General features: G+C 41.3%; 1 protein-coding gene across 1 annotated transcript in view; it reads left to right on the top strand.

The window, feature by feature from the left end:
- The first annotated feature begins 1,023 nt into the window (after positions 1–1,023).
- Positions 1,024–23,171, top strand: part of MIS18BP1 (MIS18 binding protein 1) — a 37,268-nt gene continuing 15,120 nt past the window's right edge. Inside the window, 11 exon segments of the mRNA XM_030562784.1 lie at positions 1,024–1,822; positions 3,618–3,743; positions 4,997–5,511; positions 6,873–6,949; positions 9,810–9,940; positions 13,928–14,018; positions 14,570–14,718; positions 17,088–17,164; positions 17,166–17,211; positions 17,214–17,260; positions 19,952–20,063. Coding sequence (XP_030418644.1) covers positions 1,156–1,822; positions 3,618–3,743; positions 4,997–5,511; positions 6,873–6,949; positions 9,810–9,940; positions 13,928–14,018; positions 14,570–14,718; positions 17,088–17,164; positions 17,166–17,211; positions 17,214–17,260; positions 19,952–20,063 — 2,038 coding nt within the window. The 5' untranslated portion in view covers positions 1,024–1,155.

Genomic DNA, 23,171 nt, shown 5'->3' with positions numbered 1-23,171 from the left:
GCTGGACCCGCCCACCCCACAACTCCCGCTTCCCGCCCACCGCGCCGTACGTCACTGCGAGCCAACCACGCCCCGCGTGCCACGGCCGCAGCCCCGCCTCCTCCGACGTCACTTCGCTCCCTGCCAATCGGCGTGCGAGGCGGCGGGACTCAAAACTTCTAACGGCCGCGCGCGCGCGCGGCGCAGGGGAAAGAGAGCGGCGGCGGCGGCGGCGGGGTGAGTGTGGCGCGCCGGGCGCTGGGGGGAGGGGTGGCGGTGTGACAGGGCAGGGCGCGGACCCAGCCTCTCGTGGGCGCGGGCCGGGCTCGGCGCCTCTCTGACGCCCGGGGGAGAGGTGCAGCCGGGAGCCCGATGGGGCGGGGCGGAAGCCGGCGCGGCTGTCCGGCCCGCCCTGGGCTAGGCCCGCGCCGTTGTCTGGCCTAGGGGAGAGCCGCGGTGGGTGACCGCTTGTACCGGGCACCTGCTGTCAGCAGCGGCGGCTGTTCACTCCCGGGCTTTGTGTCTCTCGTGGGCTGTGCTCGGCGCTGCGCACGAGCTCTGTGGCGCCCGTGAAACCCCCAGCTCTCGTTGCACGGATCCCCTGGATACTGACTATGGCTAACAGGGCTGTGGGGGTGGGGAACTCCTAAGCCCAAGGCTGAGCTTTCCCCATCAGTTTCCTGAAGCCGGGAAGAGGCTGGAGCTTTGTAGTTTTAGAAAACAGCCCAGGGACTTGATCCTCCCCCCCTTGCAATCACCTGTTTATGTCAAGAGTCTAGAAGGATGCTCTTGGAGACAGTCTTAATCTAGTAAACGAGCAATCCATGAAAATACAGTTGCTGAAGTACACTGTACTGCGAGTGTTATGTTTGTGTGTCACTTTTCTGCAATTAAATAATTGGCTGTGAAACAAGCAGGCTGCCAGTCTGTACCTAGCACTTCAGCTTGACTGATGTACAACAGAAGTTTACTTTAAAATGTAGCACTAACACTGAAAATGTAAAGACCAACTTCTTTTCACCACGTTTCTCTTTCTAGCTGACATTTGAAGAAATAAAGTCGACGGTCCATGGAATTCATGTTCCTTCTTCCTTTTTAAAAAAAACTATACCTAAACATGCACATTTTAATGACTTTGCAGTAGGAGCACAACACATAGTTGTCAGCATTGGCAAGATGATTATTACACCTTTAAAAAATACAAGGATTTCAAAATCTCACATTTCTTCTAGCAGAAGAGGAGATATGCCTTTGCAGGCAATCTTAATGAGCAACATACCGTCAGGTACTATTACTCCTTTAAAAGATTTGGTGAAATTTCAAGATGCTGGTCTGACTACTTCTGCAACAAAAGAAGCTGTGCTCCCTTCAGCTTTACGTGACTTCAAGGAAAACCATGCAAGAGGGGCAGGAACTTCCAAGAAAAGGGAAGGTATTTTTCAGTCCACATTAATAACAGATGGCACTTACGTTAAAGAATTTCTTGACCTCAGTGAAATAAAGCCAGATTCTGACACTGTAGCAGTACCATTTGCATCTTGCCAGCAGCAACAGATCTTGCCACTAAAAGACAAAAATTTACTGAAACGCAAAGCTTGTGATCCTTTAACTCATGAATCTCCAGCAAAAATCTTCCAAAGAATGAAAGCCAAGGCATCCCATGAAAAGCAGCATCAAATGCCATCTAAGGGAACATTGTTAGGGACAGATTACAACAGCAATTTGATCCTGACTCCTGCTACAAAACTTGTCCATCAGGGAACACAGGATAAAAAATCCAGTGATGAAGAAAACCAGCAAAGAGCTGGCAAGGTACCTGATAGACAGATCCAGCCAGGGAAAGGTTTGTTGCATTTTATTTCCAAGATGCCTGGTAATATTACATCTCCAGTAAAATGCAAGGATGATGGTGGTATCTGTCTGATCTGTATCACTGTAATACAATGATTGTGTGTCTGAATGGAGGGGATGGATCAATCTTCAGGGAGCAACCAGTACACACAGTCATGGATTTCTGTTCCATCAGGTGTGTTATGCTTTTGTAAGGTTTTAGTACTGGGAGTATGCTACTGTGGAGGGTACTTCACATACCCACGCTGTCCCTGTGCTGTGATATCTTAGGGGGAGTGACATGGTTTGTAGTATCTTAATGTCTTATGAACAATATGAGACTACTGTTGTCATACAATGTTCTAGTAGTTTTGAGCCTTTTGATGTATGTAGTCAGGCTGTGTACAGGCTACAGCTTTTCTCGGTATAAGTTCGGTGAATAAGCTACCCCTCTGAGGGCTTGGCTACACTCAAAACTCCAAAGCGCTACCCTGGGAGCGCTCCCGTGGCAGCACGTTGAATAGCAAGTGTGGTCGCAGCGCTCTCTCCCAGCAATGAAGGTACTCCACCTCCTGGAGGGGATTAGCTTACAGCGCTGGGAGCCGCGCTCACACTGGCGCTTTACACCTCTGTAACTTGCTGCGCTCGGGGGGGGGTGTTTTTTTCACACTCGAGCGAGAAAGCTGCAGCCCTGTAAAGTGCCAGTGTAGCCAAGTCCTGAGTGATGTTGGTGAGAGACCTTCTCCCATGGATGTTGCTACCATTGCCTGCTGGGGCTGGAGTAATTAAGTCCATGGAAGAGCTCTAGTCTCAGAAGAAAAAAGCATAGAAAACTTAAATGACTGAATTTGCCTGTACAAAAGTTTCCCATTTGTACACATTTGACAAAGGAGTGAGAGGAACTGGCTGGCTCCCTTAAATGTTCGTTTGCAGACATTTTAATGTTTTGGGTTTTTTTGTTTGTTTTGAAGGTGTAGAATTTTTTGAAACACAAGTAATAACAGTTTTGGTTGTTAGCTGAAATCTACTGTTCCATTGGGGGTTAGTAAGAGCACTACTTATTAGGAGTGAACGGATGATCCCAATGAAGTCAATAACAAAGCTCCCATTGACATCAGTGGGGCAGGATTTCATGTTGGTACTTTTAAAAGCTGAACTGCTCATGTAGAGAAGAGCTCTAAGACAAAAGGGGAAGAAGGCAGGAGGCAAAAACAAGAAAAGAGAGAAACTGTATCTCATCAGACTGTGCCTGTTCCTAGCTATAGATAAGAAGCACTGTCCTTTCCTACTCCAAAAGACAACTGATATTGGCAAGTAGAGGGAATTAGGAGTGAGCCAAATCGGGTCTGTCATCATGTCTCACTTCCCCTTATTTTTCAAAAAAATAAACTTTAATCAAACAGTCTCACACTTGAAACAAATGGCTAATATAAATCCTGGTGGTGTGTGGTTTTTTTTTTTATTATTTTGAAATACACCACCCCAATATAACGCGACCCGATATAACACAAATTCGGATATAATGTGGTAAAGCAGCGCTCCGGGGGGTGCGGCTGTGTGCTCCAGCAGATCAAAGCCAGTTCGATATAACACAGTTTCACTTATAACATAAAATTTTTTTGGCTCCTGGGGACCGCGTTTTATTGGGGTAGACGTGTACAAGAAATAAGAGAATTCTGTATTTTTTCATTTGTGAAGTTAATGTTCTATGAAATGTATATTTAGTCTAGTAATTTTTAAATGAATACTAACAATTTCTGCTATGCTATTATTCACTTCCTGAATTTAAGAGAACATTTTTCTTTTAGCACTGCATTGCACCAAGATAGCGCGAAACAAAAATGTGGATTCCCTCGCTCTGGACACTCTAGTTTCAGAATCTCCTCAAAAGTTCTTCTTGCGCATAAAACAGAAAGTGCAGAAGCAGCAAAAAGGTACTTTTCTTGGCAGTGCTGGTAGTGGTTCTTAAAACATTGACATGTTTCTTATGTTTCTGTGTTAGTGGGTATTTTAGATATGATACACCCCTGCCATATAACAACCCCATCGGGATCAAAGCCATTTGTTCATTATAGCGAAAGAGTCCGGCCGAGGGGAGGGAAGGAAGGCAGCTGACTGCGATAGTTGCAGGGGCTGGAGGAGCAGGCAGCCATGGGACTCGAGGTGGCATCCAGGGACTGGGTTTATTATAGCCGAAGGTTCGTTATTATCAAGGGCATTATAGCGAGGGTGTTCTGTAGTGAGAGTACAGTGTCTCCTCTTCCCTTCCCCATCATTGCCCCACCATCCATGGCTCAAGCTGAAGATGAGCAACTTAACATTGTGGGGCCCCAGGCAGTTAGTCTGCTTGGTACCCCCTAATGCTGTCCCCAATTTTTAATCTACTGAGTATGCAGAAAAACAGGTGGGCTGTGGAATTTTTTTGGCAGGAGTAGGGGCTCAAAAAAGAAGAATGAGAACCCCTGCACAGGACATTTGTCTAGATTTGTACCAATCCTTCATTTTGAGATGGGTGGGTATATCATTTATTTATCTTGTTTATTTTATAAAATTACTTCTCATGACATCTGATTCCAATTGCGGAACTTGGTATTATGTTTTATTATCTTGGTATTATCTTCTCCCTACTATATAAATTTCTCCATACTAGCTGTATCTATGTTGTCTCTCCAAATTCTGCCTCTGTGTGGGCAAATGGGTTAGGTAATGTCTCTTATAGGACCAAATTCTGTTGGTGAGAGAGACAAGTTTTTGAGCCACACAGAGCTCTTCTTCAGGTCTATGTGGGCAGATAGCATAGTTCTTGGAGCCTCTCTATACTTCTGCATACAAATGTCAGACTTCTTTGTTCATCACTTCCAGCTTAGGCGCAGTTTGTGAGGAAGGTTGAAGTGGCCTTTAGCAGCAGAAGTCTTACTTGGAGCTCATGCATGGGCCAACTCCACCATGCAATGTATAAGATTGAAAGGTTGCTTGCACCTGGAAGTATAGCAGTTGAGTTGCTGTCTTGGGCTATGTGGAAATCATTGTTCCAGCTGATTGGATTGGGGGAGGGGGGGAACTGTAGTTTCTACTCAAGATTCATTGTAATAGAATCAGATTTCTGGTTTTATGAATACAGGTTTACTTTTCTTGAAATAACATGAGTTGCTTTGCCTGAATTTATTTATTTTTTTTAATTGGGCAGATCCTGCATTGTCAAACCAAATCAAGCAAAGCATTTCTTCGACAATCATGAACAAGCCCTTAATCAAATCTGATTTTGCCAAACCAGTCAGTAACTTTAATGGAGAATGTACAGTTAACAATACCAGCAACAGTCAGGATGATGTTTTTCTTGTGGAGCCAATTGATGCTGATGATGAAATGTCTCAAAATACTATGATTGATACTGTGAACACAAATGCCGACCCTTCTAAAACTAGGGCTCAGTTAGCAGAAAGGTATGGAAGTGGAGAAACAATATATGCCAGTCCCCATCAAGAAGGAAGACTATTACAAGAGAGAACCTGGAAAACAGCTCAAGGAGTAGAGAAGAAATCAGAGACTGACCTTCAGAGGCCCACACAGTGCTTCTGTAGTATTATGTTTTCTTCTCCAAAGGTCCACATACCAAGAAAACAAAAACCGAAAGAAGGAGATTGTAAGGCTCCCTCAAGCACGTCTCACATAGATAAAAATGATGGCACTGAAAATAAACAGGTGGGAAAAATTGTTCCTTTGTGGAAGGATTTTGTATTGAAAAATTTTTTCAGATTTGCTACAACTAGTGGTGTTTATTTTTTGTCATATATAGGAATAAATAAGTATAAATATTTATCTACCCCATGGAATTCATAAGCTTCTTATGTGTCCTCCTTTGGAAAATTTGCAGGCTGTCAATCCTGTAACTATTTGATCAGAGACTGGGCCTCCTGTGATCGTGTTTGGTTGATCAAACTTGTTTATGCTTAAAAATGGTGGTAGAAAGAAACAGAAATAACACTTTATACTTTAAAAAAAACAAAACTCTAAACCAAAAATAGGTATTTATTCCTAGCTTTTGTTGTTTTAATATCTATTTAATATTAAACATTAGAACATTTTAATTGGATGGAGAGAAAAACCTTGAAAAAGAGAGATGGGGAATAGACACTACAGGCAAGGGATCTGGAGCAGACATTACTACATTTTACTGCTTTTGCAGCCAAAGGAATCAATCCTATGTGGGACTCTGAGCGCAGAGGTCTGCATTAGTGCATCAGATTCTAGAATTATGGTCAAAGTCTAACATTTTAAAAGGCAAACCCGCCTAAATCCATTACATCAGGCAAGGAGGAAAAGAAATAATAAAGAAAAGGTCTGTAGTTAATTAATTTAAGTGTTAGAGGAATTTTTAATAAATACAGTTTTCATAATGGAATGATACATTTCATAAAACTCCAAATCCTGTGTGCACGCATGTATGTGTAATGTTCACTATAAAATTACTAGCCAGTTTCCAAAAGCGATAAGGCTCTTGAAGGTCTGCCCTTAGTAGGCTGTCAGATCCATTGTCTGCACCTGAGGCATGCACTGAGAGTTTACTTGATACTCTCTGTGCTGTGTTTTTTTACTATAATATAATCGGTAAATACAACTAGAATCTCTTTAACTCTCTTCCATGTCAGCTATTGGCTTTCTCCCAACAATAAGGGATTACAGGTGTGGGGGAAGAGTTGGTGTTGGAACCTTTAAGAGTTTCCGGTTTTTAACTGTCTAGAAGTTTTGGAATCTAACTCCTCTAACTTTTTTAAATGTTTGGGTTTTTTAACTTTCATTTTTAAATTACTGTCAAATGTGTGCATATTTTTCAGTTGTTTAATATTTTGAGGCTACTATTTTCAACTTTACCTCTACCTGCACTGGAAATAGTAAATTAATGCATTATTTAATCCCTTTTTCATCTCCTGAGAGTATTCAGTTTGCATTTGTTTTCTTAAAAGTTACTGCTTAAAGGATATTTAGTTTGCTTTTTATTTTAATGGCTGTATAACTGGCATATTAAGTGTACCTATAACGCATGCTGTTTTTCTTTAACTTAGTCAAAAATCTGCCTAAGTGAGTGGAGGATTAAGGTTATCAACAACAATACTGCTGTGTGTATAGAAGGAAAACGGAGGTAAGTGATGTTTTTTTCCTTCATCAAAGTTGCATATTTCTGTGGCATAAAACATAGTTTTTTATTCTCATTTCTGTATCTGTTTCACAAATATGCACCATCCTGGCATCTCCACTTAGGACTGCTGAGTGGATCTGGAAAGGCTCACGTGCATCAAAGACTAGTCTGATTCAGTTTAACCATTACATAGGGCTGCCACTTCTGCTGACAATGGCCCCCCACCAACTTGTGCCTCCCTCCGCTTACCAGAGAGAGTTTGGAGGATAGACCCAATGATCTTAAGTCTAAGAAAGCCAATACCAAGTATAAGCAGCAAAGAATCCTGTGGCACCTTATAGACTAACAGATGTTTTGGAGCATGAGCTTTCGTGGGTGAATACCCACTTCCTCACCCACGAAAGCTCATGCTCCAAAACGTCTGTTAGTCTATAAGGTGCCACAGGATTCTTTGCTGCTTTTACAGATCCAGACTAACATGGCTACCCCTCTGATACTTAATACCAAGTATACTTTCCTGTTCTGCTGTGTTGAGAGAAGGGAGCATTTCAGCAACATAACCTAGATCTCAAGGACTAGCTATCCAGTCTATCATAGAATCGTAGAACTGGAAGGGTCCTCAAGAGGTCTAGTCCAGTCCCCTGCACTCAAGGCAGGACTAAGTATTATCTAGACCAGGTTGGGCAAACTTTTTGGTCTGAGGGACACATCTGGGTATGGAAATTTTATGGCGGGCTAGGAATACTCATGAAATTGGGGGTTGGGGTGCAGGATGGGGTGAGGGCTGCAGCTGGGGGTGCTGGCTCTGGGGTGGGGCTGGGGATGAGGGGTTGGCAGTGCACGCGAGGGTGTGCAGGCTCCAGGCGGTGCTTATCTCAAGCAGCTCCTGGAAGCAGTGGCATTTCCCCCTCTGGCTCCTATGCAGAGGTGCTTAACTACCCTGTCAGTTAGGAAGTGTTTCCTAATGTCCAACCTAAACTGCTCTTGCTGCAATTTAAGCCCATTGTTTCTTGTCCTGTCCTCAGAAGTTAAGGAGAACAATTTTCTCCCTCCTCGTAACAACAATTTTCAAGTACATAATAAGTTATAGCTTCTCTGTCTTCTCTTCTTCAGACTAAATAAACCCATTTTTTTCAATCTTCCCTCAGAAGTCGTGTTCTAGACCTTTAGTCATTTTTGTTGCTCTGTCCACATCTTTCCTGAAATGTGTCCAGAAATGCACACAAGGCTCCAGTTGAGGCCATATCAATGTGGAGTAGAGCAGAAGAATTACTTCTTGTTTCTTGCTTACAACCTCCTGGTAATACATCCTCATAATGATGTTTGCTTGTTTTGCAACAGAGTAACACTGTTGACTCATTTAGCTTGTGATCCACTATGACCCCCAGATCCCTTTCTGCAGTACACCTTCCTAGGCAGGCGTTTCCCATTTTGTATATGAACAACTGATTGTTACTTCTTAAGTAGAGTACTTTGCATTTGTCCTTAGTCAATTTCATCCTATTTACTTCAGACCATTTCTCCTGTTTTTCCAGATCATTTTGAATTTTAATCCTATTCTCCAAAGCACTTGCAACCCCTCTCAGCTTGGTATGATCTGCAAACTTTACTCTCTATGCCATTAACCATATTATTGATGAAAATATTGAGCAAAACTGGACCCTGAACTGATCCATGTGGGACCCCACTTGATGTGCCCTTCCGGCTTGACTGTGCATCAATATCTTGATTCAGGGGTGATTATGAAAAAAATAACCAGCTGCCCTCTGCTGTGCCCTTAGTACTTACAACCTGTCCAGGATCTGGTTCTGTGTGTGAGGGTTTATGATCCTTATCTTTTATCCTGTCTTACATAACTGTGAATGTCCTCATTATCCATACCTGGTAAACACAAAATCCATTTTTTACTCCTGTTAACTGTGCTCTGGTATTCAGTGATATCTTGTAGCAGTGAATTCCATATATTGTGAATTTTTTTTTAAACACCTCAGACAACTTACAGCGAAAGGTTTTAGTCAGTCTGAAATATGTTGCCTTGTGATTTCATTGTATGTTGCCTTATTCTTATTCTGAGAGGGTAAATAAGAGCACCGTACTTAATTTCTCAAAACCCATTGGTAAAATGTCACTAGTTCTAATTTTTTGAATTTCTTGTTATACAAAAGAATTTCACTGTTTCTCCTCACTTTGTTTCCTGTCTTGAGACCCTTTTTATTTTGCTGTAACTCTTTGAAATGTGCTGACCAGGACTAAGTACAGTATTCCAGAGGAGGGCATACCATTAACTTAAGTCTTGGCATAGATTTACAGTATTTTCAAACTCCATTCTTTAAACATTGTAGCAGTTGGTTTGCTTTTTTTGTGAATAGAGAAGCTGTTTTCACTGAACTGTTCAGAATGGCATCTGAATTCTTCTCCTTCTGAACTGTTACAGTTGATTTAGAACAATAATGTATTTGAGTAGTTTACCTTATTCATTTCCCTGTTTATCACATTGCATTTGTCAATATTAAATTTCTTCTTCCATTGCACTCCCAATTCGCTTAACTTTGTTAGATCCCTCTGGAGTTCCTCCATCTTTCAAAATCTTGACTGTGCTAAATAAGGGCCTGAATCAGTACTCATTCAAGTCAATGGAAAGGCTTCTGTTGACTGCAGTGAGAGTTGGATTGGGCCATAATTTTGTATCACTGCTGATCTTGATGCTTCTCTGTTCATTCTCTTTTCCGGATCATTAATGAAAATATTTAAGCACAAGTCTGATACAGAATCTTGGTATTATTGTTGGAACTTGAAACCCTGCTGTTAATCATTTTCTCTAACAAAAATGAACAACCTATTTCTATTTCTTCTGTCGCTTCAGAGATATGAAAGAACTGTACTGGCATAGTAATGCAATTGTGGAACGCATGGCATCCAACCAAGTTAAAACAATATCTGGCAGCATCTACTTGTTACAAGGAAATATAGACTCTGTTTCCATGAGAAAAGAAGGTAAGGAAACTCATTTGAAATTTAAGATGTCTGGTGTGTGTGAGAGACATAAAGGCAGAGTTACAGTTCTTCTGTAAAATACAAACAAAGGCTAGGTTAAATGTAATCAGCAAATAAATTGACTACATTAACTTCAGCAATGTATGTTGCATATCCCTGCTAGTTGGACTCAGTGGGATATTCAGCACATACTGCAAAACTGACTTTGTCCTCTGCTTTTTAAATCCTTTGCTGTACATTCCTGCTGGCATCTGCTCCATTGTGATATTGCAGCCACTAGGAAACTCAGCTTGAAGCATGGAAGTAGTTAATAGGTATCTCAGACACATTTTTTTTGTTTAAATTGCCTGATTTTGCAAAATTTCCCTTTTTATAATTTGGAAGCGTATTGGGTGTTTTGAGGTTTTATGTGTTAAATGGATCATAGGGCCTTAATCATAAAATAATTGTATGCATATTGTTGAAGATAAAATATGAAAACTACATTATTTACAGTTCATCTTTAAATGATTAATTACTAGATGAGTAACACAGCATGAAACACTACTTTAAAAACAGTCCTATAGTAGACCCAAAACTTTCACGAATGTGCCTTTATAGTTTGATTTAGTAAATGTTTATCTTTCATATCAGTGGGAATATGATAACTTGCATAGAATTTTCCTTTTCAGATTCTATCAATTTCTTTTTGAACATGGGATTTTTAAGGAAATTCATTCAGAGCACACACAAGTTAAATAACTTAAATGTTTTCTTTTTCTCTGAGAGTAATACCCATACTTTAAAAATGAATGGGTAATGACTCTCCAGCAAACCTTTCTATCCAGCCATGATGCCCTATCTTATAGTCCCCCTCCCTCTCAAAATCCTCACTCAACCATTCTTAAAATATGTATACACACACACAAAAGTCTGGGACAATAGGTTAATCTTACAACATGTCCTAAAAGTCATCAGATCCAGGCTTGGGTTAACCAAGGTGTGAAGTGGACTCCCAAAACATCCTGCTGCCAGCCCCCTGTCAGCTATACTAGATAATTATTAGTCCAAGTGCCTCTGGTGATCATAGTCCAAGTGCCTCTGATGATCACAGCTGCCAAGATATTGCAGGGATGAGAGGCAGTATCTATGATAGAACCCCAGCTCATTTAGGGCTTCATATGTCAAAACAAATACACATAGTCCTTCAGTTTAAGACCAGAAGGGACTTTTAGGTCATCTAGTCTGATCATCTAGTCTGAGCTATATATAACAGATTGCCAAAACCACCCTGCAATGGAAATGAGACCAAAGTAAATGAGACCAACAGGAGGCTAGACCCAGGTGTACCAGTGATCAAGGTCCCTGCAATGGCAGGGGAATGATTAAATGAAAGAGTCCCAGATAATTCTGGCAAGTGATCTGCACCCATATGATGCAGAGGATCCGAAACCGCCCAAGGTTACTGCCAGTCTGATCTGGGGGGAAATTTCTTCCTGACCCCAGTTATGGTAATCACTTAGATCCCGAGCATGGGAGCAAGAACCAGCTAGCCAAGCAGCTGAGAGAGAATATACTGTCTGTATTTGTAACCTATTTTGATTTATAAATTCGAGATAATACAGATACTTATTCTGAGTTCTAGGACTACTTACAAGACTTAAAATTGATAATGGCCCACGAGTAGGAAGAAAATAACATTTAGGCAGGTTAAGTCCAGTTCTCTGCCCATCCAATCCTAATCTGATTCAGCTCCATCATTTAAATACCTGCATTCTATCCTCTGAGGATGAATGAGTTTTTCAGCATGTCCAGGAGGCTAAGAAATGTGGGCTGTGGCAGGCTTGGATGAGGAGTGAATTCTGAAGTTAGACACCTCATTGAGAGTGTCTTGCCAGAAACCCCTTCTTATATCAAGATGGCAGTATGGCTTAGGGAGAAACATAGCCTGTTAGGTAACCTGGACCTAAACCATTTAGAGCTTTAAAGGTCTGTGCCAGCACTTTGAATTCCACTCTGAAGCACACAACTGCAGTGTGTTTCAGTAGAATAAGGCTCCACTTAATAAGCAAGTTGCCATATTCTGTACTAGCTTCTGCTTCTCAGATTCTCTTGAGGCCCCAAGCAGAGAATATTACAGAGGTGACAAAGGCTCAGATAAGCATGAAAAGGTCCAAATCCCTTTTTTTATTAATAATAATAATAAAAAATTTCCCTCGCTGAGTGCAGATGGGGAAAAATGTAGTCCTTGATTGACACATTCTTCCTGCAAATCTAATAGCAGCCATGGCCTAATAAACCCCTTGAATTGTAAACCTGATTCACAAATACTGGCCACACACTTTCAGTTAGTGGAGCATACATCATTTTATCTAATGCTACTCCTACCCAGCGGTGCACTTGTCCATGTTAAGCCTCAGCCAGCTAACCCCAATTCAAACCCAGTCTCTTAGTGACACTGGTAACTTCTACAGCATCTGTGGAATTGACCATAATGATGTCTTCAGATCAAGACTGGATGCCTTTGTGGAAGATAAGCTTCAGTCAGACGGAAGTTATCGAGCTCCATAAAGGGGTAGCTGGGTGAAATTCTTTGGCCTGTGATATATACAGTAGGCCATACTAGGAGATCTAATGGCCCCTTCTGGCCTTAAAAATCTGACACTCTTTGGAAGTGCAGTGAGGGAAGCTCTATTCCATGTCCAAATTGAGACAGTTCAGATTAGCCACACACTCAGAAATGGTTCAGCTATATATTGCTATGCAAATAGTATGAAAGAGCCCAAACAGTTGTGTTTAAATGTCTTTATGTTCCAGTTGATTGAACTCAGGTGGGGATCTCTGCCCCCAGTGCTCTAATCATTTTTCCGCGCACTTTATCCATCACGAGTCTTCTGTACGCTAAATGACCTGTTAAGGTGACTTGAGAGAAGACAGCATTTACTGGCCACTGCATAAACAGTCATGGACAACTGCCAAAATGTAATGGTTATCCTATGTCATGGGCTGGAGGTTAGGGACGCAATCACTGCATGCATTTCCAAACACTACATCCAGAGTGCCACCAGCTGCATGCAGAGTAGCTTAAATTAAATTGACTTTCACCCGTTCCTATGGTAGCATTTTCAGTATTCAACTTAGCAGTTTGCCCTTCTGTGAATTAATTAAAAGTCACTGAAATAATTGACTACTTGTCTATTTCTGTTTCTTTTTGGGGGGGCGGGAGGGAATTGACTACCGTTCTTTTTTCTATATACAGTAGAACCTCAAAGTTATGGACACCTTGGGAATGGAGGTTGTCCGTAACTCTGAAATGGGTGTGCAAGGGCTCCGGAGTGTGTGTGTGTGTGGGCAGCTCGGGGCTGCAGCCGGAGGGTGGGGTGGGGGGGCGGTGCCAGGGCTCAGGGTAGTGGGGAGTGTTCGGGGCTGCAGCCGCAAGGTGTGGGGAGAGGGTGCCAGGGCTCCAGGTCTATGTGTCAGTGATCGGGGCTTTAGCTTCAGTGGGAGCACTGGGGCTGAAACTGGCACTTCCCTCATAACTAGAGCCTCAGCACCTCCCGTGGGGCTGAAGCTGGGAACAGAGCTGCAGAGTTGAAGCCTCGAGCCCTGTGCTCCTGAGGGTCAGAAGCCTCAAGTCTGCCCAGAGCCCTGAACCCCTCCCCCTCCACATGGCTGCAGCCCCAACCCCCGGTGAATAAAGCCCCTAGGCAATACAGTATTCATGGGGAATGTTTTGTTTTGTTTTTTGTTCTGTGCTGCTGCCTGATTGAGGACTTGTGGTTTTACATGGTGTCTGGTTGACCGGAAAGTCCATAACTCTGGTGTTTGTATCTTTGAGGTTCTACTGTCACATGTAATGTACTACAGCTTATGTACTGCTATCAGTGAACCAAATTCAGTATTCAAATTTCATTCATTCTTACTGTGAAAGGGGGGAAAACGCAGTAGAAAGTACAGTGTGCTGTTAAAATTTTAGCCATTATTAAAGCTCTCCTTTGTTTCAAACAGGATTTCCATACAAATTCATCAAGAAGTTTACATTTGGATTTCCAGAACAATGGAAACAATATGTTGAGAATTTTCTTGAGGAACTAAAGAGGTAACTTTTGGTAGGCCTTTATTTTTTGCTCAGTGCTAATTTAATAGCATAGAGTGAATATTTGTTTTTTAAAATACGTCATAGTACAAGTGAGGTTCAGTAGATGTGTATTTAGACTAAGTTCTAAGTAAATTCTTAGTAACCAATGTGTTAGATGGAAAATAATGTTTAGCAGGCTTTGTCTACTGTGTGTGTGTGCGTGTGCAAGTGTGCAAGTGAAAGAGAAACCAGTGCAGCTACACTGATTTAGCTACAGTGGTGCTCCACGTATACCCATTGCACTAATGCAGGAGGACTTGCACTGGCTTGGCTTCTGGTGTAGTTTATTTACATTAGGGGTTTTAATCAGTGCAGCTGCATTAATACAGTGGCGTGGGGTTGTGGGGACGGGAAGAACAGTGTACAAGGCTTTTCATTTGTGAGTTTTTTGTGTTCGAATGGTGTAAAATAGTATTTCAACTGGAGTTCTTTAATAACAACTAAGCAATATTAAGCAGTGACAGATTTTGGTTTCCTATTTTATTTTTCTTTCTTAAACTTCAAAAAATTAGGAAGGAACAAGATACTGATGAGGCTGGCAATGAAAAAATCAGTTCTGTGGAAGTGGATATGTTGGAAGAAGAGGGGGTAACAGGAGACTTAAAAAAACAATCTCGAACACAAAATGCCACTTATGAAGTAGCATTGAATGATAATGGATGTGAGTACTTCCCCCCAATCCCCCCTTTTTGATTCAAAATTGATAGTAGTTTAAATGGTTAAATTACTGACTTTTTCTTAATATTTCTCATTTTTAGAATTGTCACAGCATGAGGTGTTTTTTTCCCAATTGTAGTGGCATTTCTTTCTCACAATAAAGCTCAATGTTCTATGAAGGGACAAATTTAACCCACAGTTTGTGGGGAACGAACCATCAACATTGGTTTGTGTTGAATAACTTAGGCTATGTGATGCATCCATATACAGGGAATGAAAGGTTGCTAGAGGATAACTTCCTTGTAAATTTTTGTTTTACTCCCTTTTATAAAATGAGTACATTCACAATTAAAATTCCTGTTGCTCGCAGCCATTCCAAATTCTCTCCTTTAAAATATTTCTCTTAATCTCCCTTAATGCATAGACCTCTCTCTCTCACAGCCTCCGTTTTGTGCTGACTTCTTTCTGAATCTGTTAATTGTCATGAACTGTTACTGGACACGTGAGGTGAGTGAGGTAATATCTTTTAGTTGGTCCAGTAAAAGATATTACCTCACCCACCTTGTGTCTCCTAATAACCTGGGACCGGCATGGCTACAACTGCACTGTATGAACAGTTATGACAGGTTTTCTCTGAAATGTTGACAGTTTTATAACCCTATATATTGTTTCTCCTTATCCACCTCTTTCTTAGTACAAGCCTAGTTTTCCTAATTCTGGGGGCACCATATCTTAATTACTCTTTGCACCTCTGTCAGTTCCTGAATATCCTCCTTATGATATGATGCTCCAAAAGTCTTTCATCAGATTTAATTATTCATGATCTCTTTATCCAGACTTCTTCATTTTTGTATCATCTGCACATTTGTATTCTTTCCAGTGTCCTTCCATACAATTGATTGATTGTATACTTGGGAATAGATTCAAAGTCTAAACTTTTCTTTGGGTAATTCCATTTACCACCACCTCCCTATATGATCTTTGTGTATCATTACTCTCTGAACTAGGTCACAAAGTCAAAAGACTTCAGAACACAAATTTGGTTGCTGTGGGGGAAAAAATTACTATAATACTTTAATCACACTAAGTTACATGGGTTTTTGATTTGTCTGCTTTTAAAACTAAGAATGGTAATTTCTTGATGTAGATACTCACTTTTCTGTGAGCATCATTTTCATGTAAATCAATACAAAACTGGGTGACTGCACTACAAAATGGCAGATGAAATTCAATGTTATTAAATGCAAATGCACATTGGAAAACATAATCCCAATTATACATATAAAATGATGGGGTCTAAGTTAGCTGTAACAACTCAAAAAAGATCTTGGAGTCATAGTGGATAGTTCTCTGAAAACATCCACTTAGTGTACAGCGGCAGTCAAAAAAGGAAACAGAATGTTGAGGATCATTGAGAAAGAGATAGATAATAGGACAGAAAATATCATATTGCTGCTATGTGAATTCCTCGTACACTCATATCTTGAGTACCGCGTGCAGATGTGGTTGCTCAATCTCAAAAAGATAGATTGGAATTGGAAAAGGTTCAGAAAAGGCCAGCAAAAATGATTAGGAGTATAGAACAGCTTCCATATAGAGATAGAATAAGAAGACGGACTTTTCAGCTTGGAAAAGAGACGACTACGGGGGGATATGATAGAGGTATACAAAATTCATGACTGGCGTGGTGAAACTACATAAGAAGTTACTCCTCATAACACAAGAACTAGGGGTCACCAAATGAAATTAATAGGGAGCAGGTTTAAAACAACCGGAAGTATTTTTTCACACAACACACAGTCAAACTATGGATCTCATTGCAAGAGGATGTTGTGAAGGCCAAGACTGTAACAGGGTTAAAAAAAACTAGATACATTCATGGAGGATAGGTCTATCAATGGCTGTTAGCCAGGATGGCCAGGGATGGTGTCCCTAGCCTCTGTTTGCCAGAAGCAGGGAATGGGAGATGGGATGAATCACTTGATGATTACCTGTTCTGTTCATTTCCTCTGGGGCATCTGGCATTGTCCACTGTCAGAAGCCAGGATACTGGGCTAGATGGACCTTTGGTCTGACCCAATATGGCCTTTCTTATCATAGAATCATAGAATATCAGGGTTGGAAGCTTAGATGAGAGATGCTTAGGAGAGCATCTAGTCCAACCCCCTGCTCAAAGCAGGACCAATCATGTTTTTATGTTTTAAAGTATGTCTTTTGTGTTCTTCTATAAATATAGTATTCTGAACTTGCAAACTTTAGTTTATGCCTGTAAGATCGTACTAAAGATTACTTTTAAAATACAGTATTTTGATGTTTAAAAAAAAAACAACTCAAACTATCCTGCTGCTAACAAGATTTTTTTTCTGTTTGTAGGTGTAGATATGACACCTAAACACAATTCTGTGGAGAAAGACCCAGATGCAAGTTACAGCCGTAGTGGTCGGCGCATATAAACCACCATTGCATTACTGGTGTGGACAACGAGAGTTCGTTGATCATAACTAAATGTTACTATAGAAGAGGGTGGAAAAAACTACTTGAGTATTGTAAGACTTTTCTGCATGTTATTATCTTATCATTGTTCTATAATTGTTTAAAAAGTATCGAAGTTAAGATGACTTTTCTATGCCACAGCCTCTTAATTCAGTAGTTTTTTAACTTTTTTCTATTATGGACTACTTTGTAAGGATCGCTCCTTGAGGATAAGGATGGTTCAGTGGTGAGCATTCTAGCTTGGTACTCGGGAGATGTGGGTTCAATTCTCTGATCTGCCACAGACTCCTTTTATTAGCTGGGCAAGTTGTTTAGGGCTGGATTTTCAAGTGCCTAAAGAGCCAGATATCTGCCTCTGTAGGTATCTGAAATCCCTTTTGAAGATCTAGCCGTTGGTTTCTCTGTGCCTCAGTTCCCCTCAGTATCTGTAAAATGGGGATAAAAGGGCGATGCTATCTCACAGGGATGCTGTGAGGATAAATACTGTGACACTGCACCCCATATTCTTCATAGTTCTATTATATGATATGATTATGGCATAATTAAGATGCATTTTGTACTAGATAAGCCATGTGAAGTGTCATTGGAAAAGTTATGATTTGCTGAATATGATTATCCTATTTGCATGCATGTATCATTTTTGTATCAGCGGTTTGAGCATTGGCCCGCTAAAGCCAGGGTTGTGAGTTCAGTCCTTGAGGGGGCCATTTAGGGAACTGGGGGTAAAAATCTGTCTGGGGATTGGTCCTGCTTTGAGCAGGAGATTGGACTAGATGACCTGCTGAGGTCCCTTCAAACCCTATGATTCAAATGGTAACACCCAATAGTCTAAATAGCTGGTTGTAAGGGGCCTATTCAGGGTAATAGGCCATTCGAAAGACCAGTAGGCCTTAGGAGAAGCTTATCCCCCACTGGCTGAGCCTTCCTGAGAACTCTTCAGACAGCATGTAAGTAATGGCTGCTATGACTCTAGAAGGACATGTGACCAGGCCACGTGATTCTGGACTCCATCTTGGGATGTCAGTATTTTTCCACAAATTGGTGTGGGAGCCAAGCTTTGAAACAAAGGGTTCCCGCCATATGTTAGAGCCATATAAGGTGGGGAGTGACGTCATCTGGGGTTCTTCACTTCACTTCCAATTTCCCTGGAAACACTTGAGGAACAAAGACTGAACTGGGGGAAATGCTGGACCCAGGGATTTCTAGCCTGTGTATAAAACATACGGGGATTCCAAGCTGCAAAGCAAGTGTAGCTTGTGCCTTAAGAACCTACAAGTCTGGATGTACCATCAGTTAGGGTGAGAATCTGCTTGGGGGGAAATTTCTGCTTGATTACCACAAGTGTGCATTGTTCTCTACATTGAGGGAGAGGCGGAACTGGTATTAAACCCGCATACTGGCCAGATTTGAACAGGGCAGGACAGTACAGGCGAGTCTCATCTTACACAGGGGTTCCGTTCTGCGGTCAGCGCGTAAAGCGAAAACTGCGCTTTACATTGATTTGAATGGCGGACGGAATCGCCCACACTACAGGTACAGTATTAATATTATTATTTTTTTGTTTGTTTTTGCTGACCACGTAAAGCTGAAATCGTGCATGTTAAATGCGCGTAAGATGCGACAGACCTGTACTGCTCTGGGGTCTAGGCTGGGAAGCTGGTGGTTAGAGAGCTTGCATGTAACTGCAGTTGTGTGTGTCCCTACCTGTGTGAATGCTGGTGAGAGTGCAGGCTGGAGGGCTTTGGCACTTGTCACAGCAGCACAGTGGGAGAGCGAGCCCAGGCTGGTGGGTCAGAGGGCTCAGAAGTGGTACCTCAGTTCTACATTGCACCCTGGGGGGAACTCTTCACAAATACCTCAGATTGTGAGGTGCTCTCATTCTATGGTAATGGGGGCCATATAAGCACCTGAGAGAGATTCCGTTGCAACCTCAAAATGCTCATTCCACAAATATTGATTATATTAAAAACGTAACATTAGGACAGCACTAAAGAGAGAAGATGAAAATAACTCATGCCAGTGCAGTAGGCATTAACATTTTTTATCTGCACTGTAATTTAATTTCCTCTCAGTGGGTGGAAGACTTCACATTCATTAGGACCAAATGTTCCCTCTTCTCCTGTAGCTCTTTCTGGTCTGATCTTCCCTGGTCACTTTGCAGTTTGGGTCAGTCTTTTGTGTTTGGAACTGCTGGCTAATTCTAACATACTAGGCAAATTTGATCATGGTTGAGTTTAAGTGAAAGGAAGATGTTGTTGTTGTTTCTTAGTTGTGCATGGGCTTAAATGGGGCAGCCGTTACATTGTTGTTGGGTTTTTTTTTTAAAGCTTAATTGATCTAAAAAGCCTCTGGAAACCTTAAGAGGACTGGACTTTGCTGTAATAGCTAGCTGGTGCCATTGCTTGAAGATGCTGCTTTGCCTTTGTGATATAAATGGCTCCATAGACCTCAGTTTGAGATTCACTTTCTTAGTTAAAGTGGTTCTATCAATTAAAGGAAACCTGATCTTCTATTTTGGTCTCACTGTAGTGTCACTTGTAGAATTTGTATGAACATCAACATTTTACAAAATACTACTGATGCAGTATAGCAAAATACTGTGCCATACAGTTTATTACTAACACCTCCAGCCCTCCATCTCAGAGTGCAAAACAAAGAATACATGGCTTGTTGTTCCATACTGGTTTTACTATAGCTGATGTGTATAATCTCTGGCAGACACATTTCTTTTCTTATTTTTCAAGGTATGTAGTAGTAGTAAACAAGCCAAAAAGAAAACCATTTCCAGCTCCCCAAAGAACAGCAGAGAGGATACAACAGACACAAGTGAAGGAAAAACTAAAAGCCAATCTAAAGGTAAGAATGGCCATGTGTTTGCAAGCTATTTAGTGCATTTTCCCTCCTGAAGTAATTGTAAATGAGGAAGATAGTCTATTAAATGTGGGCCTATAACAAAATCACTGTGATGGGGTTGATATTAAGAACTTTTAAAATCTTGATTGCCAGTTGATTTTTTTTAATAATTAAAGCAATACTGTCCACTAGTTTTATGCCAAAAAGAATGATAGGTGGTGTGAAAATAGAGAGGAGATACACACTTCATGAATAGACAGATTTGCTATCTGCCATAAATTGAAATGGAAACAGGTATATTAAATTTTCTGCTGCTATGCTGTGAATCTGAACACATCAGACTTGGTGTTGTCAGTGTGCGACGCTGAAAAAGGAAAGAAAAACGAAAGTTCACCAATCTAGCTTCACTTTCCAAACTAAGTGAAGTGCAGAAAGTAAGCGGCCTGTGTAAATAGGAAAAAGTACATTCGATCATCAACTTTTAAGTCTTTTGGGAAATATACAGTAAACCCATAAAACTAAGTGTAAAAACAAAGTTAGTGTCCTTTTTGAAGCAGCTAGAGCAGGGGTTGGCAACCTTTCAGAAGTGGTGTGCCGAGTCTTCATTTATTCACTCTAATTTAAGGTTTCGCGTGCCAGTAATACATTTTAATGTTTTTAGAAGGTCTTTCTATAAGTCTATAATATATAACTAAACTATTGTTGTATGTAAAGTAAGTAAGGTTTTTAAAATGTTTAAGAAGCTTCATTTAAAATTAAACTGCAGAGCCCCCCAGATTGGTGGCCAGGACGCGGGCAGTGAGAGTGCCACTGAAGATCAGCTTGTGTGCCATCTTTGGCGCTCATACCATAGGTTGCCTACCCCTGAACTAGAGCATCTCCTATAGAATTCTTTATTGCATGAAGGGAATATTTCATTTTGGCTGGGTCTAATCCAAAATAACTCATGTAACTGAATGAGATTGAGTAAAACAGTAGCATTTTCTATTGACTTTCTTATGTTCCATATTTATTCAGTTTCTTCACGTTGGAATTAACTCCTCAAGATTCTCTTTGTGGTTTTGATAGTCTTAATTTACTCAGCAGTTTGGATGGATTCTATCAGTTGGGAGCACTTAACTGAACCCTACAAGGAGCCCTGTCCCTGGCCAGGCATGCCTGCCCCATTCTTGTGAGCAGAAGGGGGGTGTTTACATTTTTAAATGGAACTACTTCCTTCCTACTGAACCAATTCTGCTTCTGTTGTTATGTGAGGACTCTCATTGACGTCAGGGAGTAGAACATGTCCCTAAGCAGTTGAGGGAGTAGGATTCTTATCAATTGAAATATCATGTCCTGAAACAAGAACTTGAAGAGACAGATGTAATGAGTGCAACACGTCCTCTGTGACCTAGAACAGGCTATCAGCTTACTTGGTGGCAGAGATTTTTGGGGATCAGATCCTCCTTGCCTTACTTGTTACAAGCAGGTTGACTTGTGGAAACAAGGTGGATTTGAAAGGGCTTCAGAGATCAGGATGACATACAGTCTTGCACTTGTTTATGACTAGAGCTGCCTGTTTCTCACAGCAGTGGAAAAGTCACGCACACTATGACTTCTCTCTGTGATTTTAATAAAGCACCCATGAAGAGGGGAAGGCCTGGTGGGGGGAGAGTGAGTTCTCCCTATATTCAACCCTGGGCATGGTGACTCCTGTGTCCCTACGAAACCTGAGCAGTGCAATCGACCTGTGTGCTAGGCTGCACTACCTGAAGTGGGGTCCAGCTCTGTGGGGAACAGGAGCCGCTGCTGCCCATGATGAGTGCGGTGTGGATTCAATCTCAGGCACACACTCCACTCCCCGCTCCAGGCCTCTCCTCCTCATTTGTCAGTTTTTTTTTTAAATTAAAAAAATGAACCTGTGACTTTTTCTACATTTACTGTGACTGTTGGAAATTTATATTTTTTTTCAATTTTTTGGTTGAGTATGAAGTTACATTCTCTTCCGGGGAAAAAAAAGGAACTTCCACGTTCTTTGATAGTCTGAGCATGGTACCACTCAAGCCTTACTTATTAACACCTCTTCCCAAGCCTCTTAGCCATAAAATCGTAATAATTGAACTGTATCTATTTTCTGATAATTGGGTTCTTTAACTTAAACTTGAAATATATTTTTACTGCTTACTTCCATGAGCATGAAATGTGCAGTGAGGCTGTTCTATAGATTTCTTACTGTACCTAACTGAAAAGTATAAAGATGGAAAAATGTGTTTATGATGTGGATTGGGGGGGAAACATCCATGTTTCTCTTTGATCTGAGCAATACTGTATAAGTTATTAGCATGAAAATGTCTTGGAACACAACTGATATATTTAACTCTTATCTAGTGCTTTTCATCCATAGATCTCAAAGTGTTTCACAAAAGAAAATCAGTTTCCCCCTTTAAAATGGGGATGATATTTAAGTACAGAAAAGTTAAGTATCTTGACCAGGGTTCTGCAGCAGGTCAGTAGCAGAGCCAAAAAAAAAAGAGCCTAGGTCTCCTGCCTCCTCATTCAAGTGCCCTGACTGCTGGTCCGTACTGCCTCACACATATACTAGGTAGCATCTGACTTTCCAGAAGAGTTTTGAAAATATAAGCCTCAGTGGAGTCTCAGTAAATGAAAGTATATGCAAGAGTGCATAATTGGACCCATAGTGTTATATTGTACCCTCCCAAAGCATAACCCCTGAGATGGACCAGAGAGCTCAAAAAAGTTTGCCATATTCACCTGGTGGAATTTTCAACTAATGCTCATGTTGAGTATGAGTTTGCACCATAGCCTTCAAATGCTGGGCAATTAACTCTTTCACAACCTGGAAGGAATGTCCATGCAAGGTGCCTGCAGCTTGCCTGTTGCCATATCTTTCTCATGTATGGGACAGGACAGGACAGAGTCGGAGTTAATGCTGCTTAGTGGCACTAATTCCCACTGATTTTACAATATTATTTCTGTATGTTTGGGAGGAAAGCTGGCTTCTGAAGGCAGCTGCTTCCTAGCCCAGCGTGAATTGATGGACACCCTCCTGACCTGTGGAACCCTAGCCCCCTGTTAGTCTGATGGAGAGACTTCTGTGGAGTCAGGGGATTT

The sequence above is a fragment of the Gopherus evgoodei genome, chromosome 4, assembly GCF_007399415.2.
Source record: "Gopherus evgoodei ecotype Sinaloan lineage chromosome 4, rGopEvg1_v1.p, whole genome shotgun sequence".
Classification (NCBI taxonomy): domain Eukaryota; kingdom Metazoa; phylum Chordata; order Testudines; family Testudinidae; genus Gopherus; species Gopherus evgoodei.
This window is presented reverse-complemented; position numbering and strand designations above follow the sequence as displayed.